This window comes from Cololabis saira, chromosome 9 (assembly GCF_033807715.1).
Source record: "Cololabis saira isolate AMF1-May2022 chromosome 9, fColSai1.1, whole genome shotgun sequence".
NCBI classification, from domain to species: Eukaryota; Metazoa; Chordata; class Actinopteri; order Beloniformes; family Belonidae; genus Cololabis; species Cololabis saira.
This window is the reverse complement of record NC_084595.1, coordinates 18,323,366-18,335,444: the sequence shown is the minus strand read 5'-3', so window position 1 is coordinate 18,335,444 and position 12,079 is coordinate 18,323,366. Positions and strand designations below refer to the sequence as shown.

At 39.4% G+C, this 12,079-nt stretch overlaps 1 protein-coding gene across 3 annotated transcripts in view; it reads right to left on the bottom strand.

Moving 5' to 3' along the window:
- The window catches only part of fras1 (Fraser extracellular matrix complex subunit 1), a 329,177-nt gene that overhangs the window by 24,235 nt on the left and 292,863 nt on the right, over window positions 1–12,079 (bottom strand). For all 3 annotated transcript variants that reach the window (XM_061730659.1, XM_061730660.1, XM_061730661.1), the window contains 5 exons: window positions 9,936–10,049; window positions 8,965–9,115; window positions 2,889–3,048; window positions 2,019–2,187; window positions 1,691–1,937 (listed from right to left, as the gene is read on the bottom strand). In XM_061730659.1, coding sequence (XP_061586643.1) covers window positions 1,691–1,937; window positions 2,019–2,187; window positions 2,889–3,048; window positions 8,965–9,115; window positions 9,936–10,049 — 841 coding nt within the window. The remainder of the gene's footprint in view (window positions 1–1,690; window positions 1,938–2,018; window positions 2,188–2,888; window positions 3,049–8,964; window positions 9,116–9,935; window positions 10,050–12,079) is intronic.

Here is a 12,079-nt window from a genome sequence, read left to right as displayed (position 1 = left end):
AAAGGTTGGGACTGTGTGATAAAACAGCAGTGAGGACTGGCTGGAGCCGACATTGCAGGTGATTCAGTGCAGCGGCTTTGTTTGACTGTCCTTTTCAAGGGATTATTACAACAAAAAGATGCTTTTGGCTCAGTGAGGGGAGAACTGTGCCATGACTCAGCAGCCGTCCCGCCAAAATAAAAGAAAGCAGCAAATAGGAAATATGTATGAATATATATATATATATATATATATATATATATATATATATATATATATATATATATATATATATATACATATATATATACATATATATATATATATATATATATATATATATATATATATATATATATTTTATATATATATATATATATATATGCTAAAGATTTAATATACTGACTAAAGAGGTCACTAAATCAGACAAAAAATTGCACTTGATTCTTTTTTTTTACATAAATAAATAATAATAATATTAATTAATAAACAATGAATAAAGTAAAAGAAGGGGTGTTAAATAATTAAATAAGTAATGTAAAATAATAAATATATATATCGTCATCAACATCACAATCCTCTTTGAACATACAAAACAGTAATAATGGCGATCTATATAAAAATATACATATTCATTCAGAAAAGAAAAGGAAAATAAGCAACAATAATTTTTTTCCCTTTCCCCTTTTCTCTCTTTTTTCCCCTATGTTCCCTTTTTTCTCTTTTAAATTTTTTTTTTAATTGAATGTAATGTGTGTGTGTGTGTGCGTGTGTGTGTGTGTGATGTGTGATGTGTATGTGTGTTCGTGTGTGTGTGTGTTAATTGATTTGTTCACAGAATTGTTGGTTCAAAAAAACAAAAACAAAAAAACGAAGAAAAAATAATATGTCAAATGGAAATTCAGATAGAACATCAATGAAAAGAGGGGGATTTGTTCTCAGTTTGTTCTCAATTATATGTATCATTTGAGCCCAGTCAATGACCTCATTCAATGCATTGCAGATATCAAGTATTGGATGGCAACAAACTTTTTACAGCTAAATGAAGAAAAAACAGAGATTCTTTTAGTTGGTCCAAGTGCTCTGGGGCAACATATTCTCCCTTTGTTAACTCCTCTGTCAGTAAAACCTTGTGAGCTTGTCAAAAACTTGGGTGTTATTTTAGAAGCTGATCTTAACTTCCAGAAACACATAGCTAATGTCTCCAGGACTGCCTTCCATCATCTCAGAAATATATCTAAAGTAAGATGCTTTCTGTCACAATCAGACTCTGAAAAGCTGATTCATGCCTTTATCTCCAGTAGATTAGATTATTGCAATGAACTTTTTTGCAGGACTGACAAAGCAAGTGTTACATAAACTCCAGCTTATTCAAAATGCTGCAGCCAGAATTCTAACCAAAACCAAGAGGTATGAACACATCACTCCTGTTTTATCCTCTCTTCACTGGCTCCCTGTTACAAGGATCAATTTATTGTTTGAATTTGTCAGATTTATTGTTGATGTGTCGCCAAGTAAGCAGAGGGATGGAGATGGTGGTAGCCCAAGAAATTTGGCAGTGACTTTGTGACTTCAGACCAAAATTGCTGAATATGGGTGCAGTACTTCTTTTCTCTTATATTCGAAAACCTCAAATATTTGGTTCTGAAAGTGTGATTAAAACACCTAAAAACATCCCATAACCTTGGTAACGGTGCACTTAGCTCCATACCTTTCCTCTCGATTGGTGCGTGGAAGAAGCCGGTGCTCTCATTGACGTGGTAGGTCTTCTTGTCGAACTGCAGAGTGGGCTCATCCTCCGTGTCGTTGATGTTGACGAGGGCGCGCGTGTTGCCGCCCAGCAGCGCGTAAACGGGCATGCTCAGCTCCACGTGGAAGCTCTCAATCCCCTCAAACACCTTGTCATCGTTGATGACGATGGTGCACACCTTGGTGTCCTCACGCTCGTCAAACTGCACCTGGAGGAAAAACGCAGGAGCAGAAGTTTATGAAATGTTGACGGGAATGTTGGTGTGAGCTCGTTTCCAAAGCTCAGTTACCTGTCCGGCATATTCCACGTAGTCCTGCTGGCCAGGACGGGACCCGGTGCTGCTGGTGGAGATGGCGCTGCCTTGCTCGGTGCGACACAGCACGATGGCGTACTGGTTCAGGTTACCGGTCCGCTTCACTGTCACGGCCACAGTACCGGCCTTCTCACTCACATTGTAGCTAAGTGAGGAGAAATTATTTCAAATTGTAAGTATCACTGGAGCAGCTGTCTTTAATGGTTTCAAATCGTTTATTTAAAGTAAAAAAAAAAGAAAACAAAATCAGAAAAAAAAAGGTTTACGAATAAAGAGATTGCCACAAAAAGAATCAATATATAAAAAAAGTCTGTCTATTACAACCATTTCAAATTACTTTGTTGTTCATTTATTCCTGAAAAATGTTCAAATATACGTTTTCACTTAATTTTATTGCTTTCTTTTAGTTTTCCTTATTCTTTTCTTCATTAATAACCTTTTTATTTTAGTAAAGTCAACTTTTCTGAAAGCCAAATTGCTGATCACAGCAATATTATCACCAGCAAGGTGGTGAACACTCAGTTGAAGCAAGTTGATTAATATAAATAATGAACAGAATGGAGACTTGGGGGACACCATTTGCTATTTACCATTTACCATATATAAATGGTAATACCATTTACCATATATATATATATATTTTTTTTTTAAAGAAAAGTTATAGGGCTGTGCTTTTCTTTGGTGTATGATTAATTGGATAGTACTGTGACGAACTAAGTCATTTATTAAGAATTTTCAATATTTTTTGGGGGTTGAGCTAATTTACCTAAAGGCCAGTCAAATTTTGTGTTTGTTTCCAGCTAATAGATTTTTGTTTTGTCTAAAGAAAAGACTCTTGATGCAAACCTCTTGTGCTCAAAGCTGATGAGAGACCACTGGATGTGAAAGACGTTGTCGCTGACCACGTTTGGTTTGCTGTCTTTGACCAAGAATTTGAAGTTGTCCATGGTTTCCAGGACGCTCTCCTGATGCAGCACGTAGCGTATCAGGCCCAGGTTAATATCAGCTAGGAGGGAACAAACATCATTGATGGTCAGTGCATACATAAACAGACAAATACTAATTATTTACATGTTCATTAGTTTGTGTTTCCAATATTCATTCATCATTTTTCTTCATAGTTTTCTTCTCGTCCTGGAAAATCTGATGAAATGCAAAGATGCTGAATAAAAAGAACAACAAATAAAAAAAACGTTGCTGTCATCACTTTAATTACTTACCGCTTAGCATTTTTGGTGAATGTGAGCTGTGAATGACATTTTTATTTATAAGACCTTTATTTTATCAGCAAGGCTCTTGAGATAAAATCTCTTTTTCAAGGGACACGTATGAGAGCAGAATCATGGTGACTTTATATTAGAGGGGCTGCAAGCACCAGGTTTGGACTGGGGGCCGAGGAGAGGGCACTGCTAGGAGCCCACGTGGCCCTGGGTTGGGGGGCCGAGCCCGGAGATGGGCTGCAGTCTGACCGCTGACATTTTTGTTCTGCTAATTTTTGCAATAACTGGGGCTGGGTGGGATCAAGTCCTGGCAAGATTGCATCCCCCAAAACCTCTGAAAATCATGGACCACAACCAGTTTGTCCAGTTCTGGTTGCGGTTGAGGCGGCGGGGTGCTCAGTTGCAGGGGGAGCTGTGGAGTGGCGGCTGCATCCGCCCCATAATCATCGCTTGCAGCGGCAGCTGGAGGCTGGGAGGACGAGATTCTAGCGCTGCTGTGTTTGCAGCCTTTTCATTTTTACTCTGAACAGAGAAGCAAAACATGCCGAGCTTGAAGCCCATTTGTGTTGGCTGGATTGTGTGTTGATGACTGTGATGATTGTACTGGAGTACTGAGGAAAGGCAGGAGACGTACAGGTAGCTCGGGCCGCTTGCAACATCTGCAATGTCTCAAAAAAAAACCATGCGGCTAGTAGTTATCAATTTATTAATTTTAATTATTAAAATCTCTCTGCTACGTGACTTCGGCTTTATTAGTATAACAGACTATTCATTATACTGTACTTACTATGTTTATATAGTACATTTATTCAGTTTACAGTACACTTGTTCAGTTTCAGTTTGTTTTTTACTGTATTTTTTTTATTTTTTATTTTTCATACTTTTAATTTATCTTTATCGTTTATTTAGTTTGAGTTCATGTTGTCCGACTTTGAGCTGCTGTAGCACCCGAATTTCCCCTCTGGGGATCAATAAAGGACTATCTTATCTTATCTTAACAAAATGGAGACAAGTAAAAAGGAGAAATAAATTCCTTTAAGGATTAATTGTTAATAACAAAAAGCCATCATGAAGACTGGTCTTGCCTTCGAAATAATGATTCTTTAATTTGCAGCCTCTGGGCATTTTTCATTAGCTGAAAAATCAGAACTGCCTCACATTTCTACTCACTTGCTCCTTTCGGGACCGGCTGGAGAAAGAAATTATAAAACTGAAGACAGAGCCAACCCCAGAAATGACCTTCAGGACGCTCAGCAGCATGACGATAAAACGGTGGTATAGGATGCCAAAAAGTGCTAATGTGTAAATCAAACCATTCAAAATCTATTTTTTGCCTGACTTTTTTTTTGCCTTTCATTAACATGTCTTTCCTCTCAGGGTAAGTTTATTTAACTTATTTGAGATTCCTTATCATTCAGAACGTTCAAAATCAGCACGCAACTCATTACCAGAATTACTGTCTGGCCTGAAGGGCCGACGTTTTACAAACGCAAGCTGGCACCGATCGCGGCCGCAGCCTTGAGGAGAACATGACTGGATGCTCGTAATGAGAACCCCGCTGACTCGGAGTCGGCCGGGTGAACGTGGGAAGCTGGAAGAAAGACCTGCAACATTCCCACGGCTGCTGAAAAAGCTCCAGGAGATGGAAAGACAGAGGAAGGATCTGGGAGGACGAGCTCGTTCATTTCTGTCTCCCGAGAAGACGTGAGTTCCCCGGAGAGAACATGTGGAGGACCGGTTCCTTCCTCTTTTTCTCTACGTTGAGACTCACATCAAGTCAGAATCAGAATCAGAAAGAAGTTTATTGCCAATTAGTTTTTTAACAGTACAAGGAATTTGTTGTGGTGATTTGGTCCAATACAAAAGAACAAGTAACATTAACTGAGATATAAAATATAAAGTAAAAAAAATGTACAACATGTTGGTTTTAAAGTGCCAGAGTAATGAGTCCGTACAGAGTCACCAAAGATGGAAGATGAACAGAAGAGACAAGTGATGCAGCACCAAACTGGATGAAATGAGGAAAACTTCATTTGAGGTTTATCTACAGAATGTCTTTAAACTTAGTGAACACATTGAGTTAAATACTCACCGGCCACTTTATTAGGTACACCTGTCCAACTGCTCGTTACATTTCTAATCAGCCAATCACATGGCAGCAACTCAATGCATTTAGGCAGGTAGACGCGGTCAAGACGACCTGCTGCAGTTCAGACTGAGCATCAGAATGGGGAAGAAAGGGGATTTAAGTGACTTTGAACGTGGCATGGTTGTTGGTGCCAGACAGGCTGGTCTGAGTATTTCAGAAACTGCTGATCTTACTGGGATTTTCCACCACAACCACCTCTAGGGGTTTACAGAGAACGGTCTGTAGCACCCTATAATGTAATAATTTCCTGATAATGTAATAACGCCTGAAAATGTAATAAAATTTGCACTTAACTCAATCGAAAATGTAATAAAACCCAATAATGTAATAACTTAACCAATAATGTAATAAAATATCCTGACTGATATTGTAATAAAATTTTTACCGATAATGTAATACCTTATTACATTATTGGGAATTTATTACATTTTTAGGTGGGTCTTTAAGTTACCCCCAGTACCCCCTAAGTTACCCCCAGAACCCCCTAAGTTACCCCCAGTACTGGATGTAGGTGTTATGAATGCTTATGTACAGTATACCCTCTTCAAATGAAATGTTACCGAAAGTTGTTTTGTTGGTTTGTGGTTGTTTTCATGAGGTAGTGATTTGTTGGAAATCTGTGAAGTGAAGCGGTACGTTTATGAAAGAGTTACCTCGGGTTTCCAGTTCTGCTCAGAAGCTATCTGAGCTGGAATTCTGGTCTCCCAAGGAGGTAAGTCCATCACCTACTCAGTAAGAGCAGGATGTAGTTGCATGTCCCTGAGTATCTGCATACAGTATATCTGCATATGACTGTATGGAACTCAAAGTCTGCAATTTAACCCAATAGTCAATCTGGTGTTTCACATCCAGTGTATATAACATTCTTAGATTCTTAAAACACAAAATGTAGAACTCTGGACTGAAAATAAACATATATATTACATTATCTGTCAAGTATTACATTATCAGTTTTGAAAAAAAAAAGACCCACCTAAAAATGTAATAAATTCCCAATAATGTTATAAGGTATTACATTATCGGTAAAAATGTTATTACAATATCAGTCAGGATATTTTATTACATTATTGGTTGAGTTATTACATTATTGGGTTTTATTACATTTTCGATTGAGTTAAGTGCAAATTTTATTACATTTTCAGGCGTTATTACATTATCAGGAAATTATTACATTATAGGGTGCTACACGGTCCGAAAAGGAAAAAATATCCAATGAGCAGTTCTGTGGGTGGAAACGCCTTATTGATGCCAGAGGTCAGAGGAGAATGGCCAGACTGGTTGGAGCTGATAGAAAGGCAACAGTAACTTGAATAAACACTGGTTACCACCAAAGTACGCAGAAGAGCATCTCTGAACCACAACACGTGGAACCTTGAGGCGGATGGGCTCCAGCAGCAGAGGACCACACCGGGTGTCACTCCTGTCAGCTAAGAACAGGAAACTGACGCTACAATTCACACAGACTCACCAGAACTGGACAACAGAATAAGGAAAAATGTATCCTGGTCTGATGAGTCTCTGCTGCGACATTCGGATGGTCGGGTCAGAATTTGGCGTCAACAACATGAAAACATGGATCCATCCTGGCTTGTATGGACGGTTCAGACTGGTGGTGATGGTGTAATGGAGTGGGGGGATATTCTCCTGGCTCACTTTGGGCCCATAAGTACCAACTGAGCATCGTGTCAATGCCACAGTATACCTGACTATTGTTTCTGACCATGTCCATCCCTTTATGACCACAGTGTACCATCTTCTGATGCTACTTCCAGCAGGATAACACATCATAAAGAATCATCTCAGACTGGTTTCTTGAACATGACTTTGAGTTCACTCCTCAAACGGCCTCCAAAGTCACCAGATCTCAGTCCAATAGAGCAGTGGTTCCCAACCTTTTTTCCTTGGAGCCCCCCCTACTTGTGTCTAAGACCAGCCGGGCCCCCCGACCCGTACGTAGCAAAATAGTCTTTAATTAAAAATTAATTAAAAAAATTAACATTAATTATGCACATTATGCACAAGACATCCAGAAGTTGTTTCAAATAAAAGAAAATAAACATAATCTCAGGGGAATATGTAATTTTAAAAAACAACATGTACGAACAAACATCAAAACCCATTGTGTATCAGTGAAGGGAGTCAAATTGTGGAATAACTGTAAAGATGAAATGAAATCATGCAAATCACTAAGTAAGTTTAAACAAATCTTTAAAAACACTACTCTGTATGGATACAAAACGGAAATGGACACATGAACTGACAGTGCTTTGCTCAGCTGAACCACTTTTTCTTTTCTTTTATGCTTTTCTTTTGAAGTTGTGTGAAATGAAGAAACGGTAAAAACAGAACATTAGAAGGGGTAGGACTAGAAAAGTTTTTTGAAACTTCATCCTACACCCTTTCAAACAGGAATATTTATTTACATATAGATTTGTCTCTTTAATTTGCTTTGTTTTGCTTATGGTTTTCTTTGTTGTTCTTTGTTTTTTTTTTGTTTTTTTTTTCGGTATATTCATTTTATGCATTCTGATTATTTTGTTTTTGTTTTAACCTGTTTGAATAAATAAATAAATGAAATGAATTATGTTTTTTTTGATACATTTCTCTTTGGTTTACTCTGTATACATATGACTTTGTTTTGCTCCAATGTCACCAATGTATAAAATACGCACAAAAGGACATAAAAGGAAATAAAAATATTCCTGAAAAATGTCTCTTTTAATATGAGACCAAAATTTTTAACATTTTTCCTTTAACAACCTGTCGGAGTAGATTAAATGTTAAGTAATGATATAATAATAAGGAATTAAATAATTTCCTGTGTTTGTCACCAGTGTATAAAAAACAAAAAAAAATATTCAAGACATTCATAAATTATTCCTAACAATGTCTTATGAATGATTCATTCGCAAATATAATTTGTACAACTGCATATCCTCAAAGCAGACAAAGTTTCGCGCCCCTCTAGAGATCTCTGGCACCCAGGGGGGGCCCGGACCCCAGGTTGGGAACCACTGCAATAGAGCACCTTTGGGATGTGGTGGAACGGGAGCTGACAAATCTGCAGTACCTGCGTGATGCTAGCATGTCCATATGGACCAAACTCTCTGAGGGATGTTTCCAGAACCTTGTTGAATCTATGCCACAAAGGATTAAGGTGTCTCTGAAGGCAAAAGGGAGTTCGACCCGGTACTGGCAAGGCGTACCTAATAAAGAGGCCGGCGAGTGTAAGCTGAGAAGGTTCAATTCTGAGGCACAAGTTAAACCGTTCAGAAATCCTGCCATCTCCAGAACCTCTGAGTCAGTGCCAGCGCCGGGACGACTGACGGCTCCGGCTGCACAATACGGGAAAAGTCTGTCTGCTTCATTAAGCAAAAATAATTGCTTATGTAAATGTGACCTCATCCCAAATGAAAGTTAAGAGAAAATAAATGACACTTCCTCACAGCCATCAGCATTAATGTCTTGATTAGACTCACCTGCGCAGGGGAGAGAGACTTCCCAGGATGTGTCATTAAAACAACCGCCGAACAAAGAGACAGGTTTAATGTACCTTGGGTGAAGGTGGTGATGGGACCCGCAGGTTTCAGCTTGCTCTCCAGGAAGCCGTGCTTTGGTGCCGCCGTCACTTCATACACCAGCTGTCCGTCGTCGGTGTCGGGGTCCACGGTCAGCAGCTCCTTCTTGGTGATCAGGTTGGTGGGCTGACGAGCATTGAACACATGTGACTCAAACATCCTCCGCTGCAGCCAAATGTCATGAGGCTGGTTTCACCATCACAAATCTCTATATCTCTCTATCTCTCTCTCTCTGGGTGTCTGAAAGCCCCCTCCCCCCAACATCACAGTACCATATAGTACCAGAACATAAGCTGTTTGGTGTCAGAGATGAATTATCCTCATGTTTGTTCAGTTTTTTCATAACATGGGCCTCCTGCAGGATGGTGAAGAAATATCCTCTGAATATCCTCAAAAAGTTATTTTTATTTAATTGTGTAGAATGGCTCATGCCACCTTTAACGCATCCCAAATGCTAATCAATAATTATGGAATATAACTTAAAATTGAATTCACTTTTTTTATTTTAACACATGTTTACGCTGCCACCCAAAACAATTACGGCTTTGTAATGAAAGTGGAGCAGCTCATTTCTGAAATAAAGGCTCTCTCTCTCGCAGCTTTGTGACTTATTTCTAATATATAACTGTTATTTATTACTCTGAATTTAAGGAATTAAAACAGCTCTATAAAACGTCAGCTTGTTCAAACACGTACATGTTTTTAAATTGCTGATCCAGAAAGAGAAATAAAATCACCATCAGTAATTCCATTTCGCTAATTCAGTCTAATCTACTTCGATTTGACTCAATTAATAATACCTTATTGATTCCTCGGGGGAAATGATGCAATTGTCAACTATATGACTAACTAAAATGATATGACTAATAGAAATATTTAGGACTACATGTTAAGATGTGTTAAAGCACAGAAAGAGAGAGAGGGAGAAGGGAAAAAAGACCCGCACCTTGTTGTCCATGTACTCGAGCCACTGCAGTCCCAGGTTGGTGACAATCCGCGGCGTCCCATCATCAACGGGAAGAATATCGATTTTGAACTTCTGAGGAGCAGCTGTCACGATCTGGGAAGAAAACAAAACAAAAAACACCCAACAAGCGCATAAAAACTCATTTCTGATCCAAGCTGAAATACTCTGGATTAGAAAAATCAATCAATCAATCAACCAACCGGTGGCTTATGACAAAGATATTTCAGCTAAAACGCCTACATTAACCTCATTTACAGATTCATACTCTCATTTTTAAGAGTTACAATGTTAAGTTATAAATCACTTCCAATAAATCACAGTGGGAGGAGCGGGGTGTAAGGTGGGTGGTCCACGTGTCCGGGTGTGATGTCATTATTAATCAGCTGTGTGCCGCCGGTTGCGCCATAAGCGGAAGCGATCCGTGCGGTGACGTAAAATTGTCGGGAGAGTGATGCGGTACTGGTAAGAGCTCCGTTTATTAATGTGACGGTTTTTGTTTATACATGCTGTGCTGGATCCGCATCTCGCGGCCGCGATCGCTTGTGTGTGACATGGTTGCTGTGCTGATGATGCGCCGCTGCGCTGTCGCGCTGTCGGCACCTGGAGATGTGTGTGTGCGTGTGTTTGTGGGTGTGGTGGAGCACGCCGTTTTGAACATCGCGGCTCAAAACTTAAGATGAAATTAACATATAAAATAAGATTAACTTTTTGTGTTTACTTACAAAAGTGCAAAGCAATTTATTTTGTATTTGTAAATCCCCATTTAATTGTATTTAATTATGATGATGATGACAATGATGATGACGATGGTTATTGCTTTTTGTTGTTAATGATTATATGATTATGTTTGAGGTAATTAACTACGTTGTACTTGGATTTCATTTCTTTTCACAGGTTTATAACCTGCTACAACCCAAATGTACGTCTTGCTGCCACAGAAGCAGTACATTAATTTCAAGAAAATAAAAACAAAGAAAAGCTGAGTTATTCCTCGTCCACTCTCCCTACACCCTGTCCGAGGGGATTTGAAAAAACCGGAACAAACAATGTCACATTTTTCCGGACAAACTTCAGAATCTCACTGCTTGGAGACAGAAAGGCTCCGTTCTGAGATCATTAACAGAAATATTGTCAGGAAGTGGATGCAGGCGGGGTATCGCAGCGGTGAAAACAAGTGTTCTGCTGGTTATTCGTGTAATGATTCAGCCCTTCAAGCAGTGGTGAAAGGCTAAGTCTGATAAGCTACTCTAATATCATTCTGAGACGCACAAGGGACTTGGCGAAGAGCAGTTCGTCATCTCACAGATGCTGTTGATGACAGCAGAGATGGATACATTCATTTATTCATTATTCATGCAAAACAACAACAAAACCTCGTCTGGAGGGAACGGCGGCGTAAACCGACTTCTGAGCCGCAGAACACGAGTGACCATCGAGCTGAACGCCTTAATGCCCTCGGGTGATGCAAAGGTAATAAAGACAAGCCTGAGAGGCGAGCGGGGACGTCGATACCTGCGTGCTGCCGTTCCGCTCAATCACATGGACTATTAGTAACGACAGGTGGTGGAGAAACGGGCAAATTGACAAGCGGAGGAGTCGATACGCCCCGAGGCGGGCTCATAACTGCCGCAATAAAGTTCACAGTTCAGACACACACACACACACACACACACACACACACACACACACACACACACACACACACACACACACACACACACACACACACACACACACACACACACACACACACACACACACACACACACACAGATGCTTTTACGTCTGTGCTTCTGAGGACCTTTTAGATGCTACATCTAGAGGGATTATTGAAATCAAGCCACTGGAACAGCAGCAGGAGCGATCTGAGAGTGTAAGAGGATCATCGGCGTGGGAAGTGAGAAATAAGAGAAATGCTGCAGCGTGAAACCGATTAAGACTTTAGATTTCTCTACACTTTTATTTTAATCTTGGCCATTTGAGCGTCTAAAATAACTCTTCCTACGCAAATATATATTCGGTAAATATCCAATATTTCTTAAATTTTTCCATTAAAAAAAAAAAAAAGTACTTTCTCCTTCAAGCACTTTTAAAAGAAAAAGTCCACTGTTTTGAAACTAATG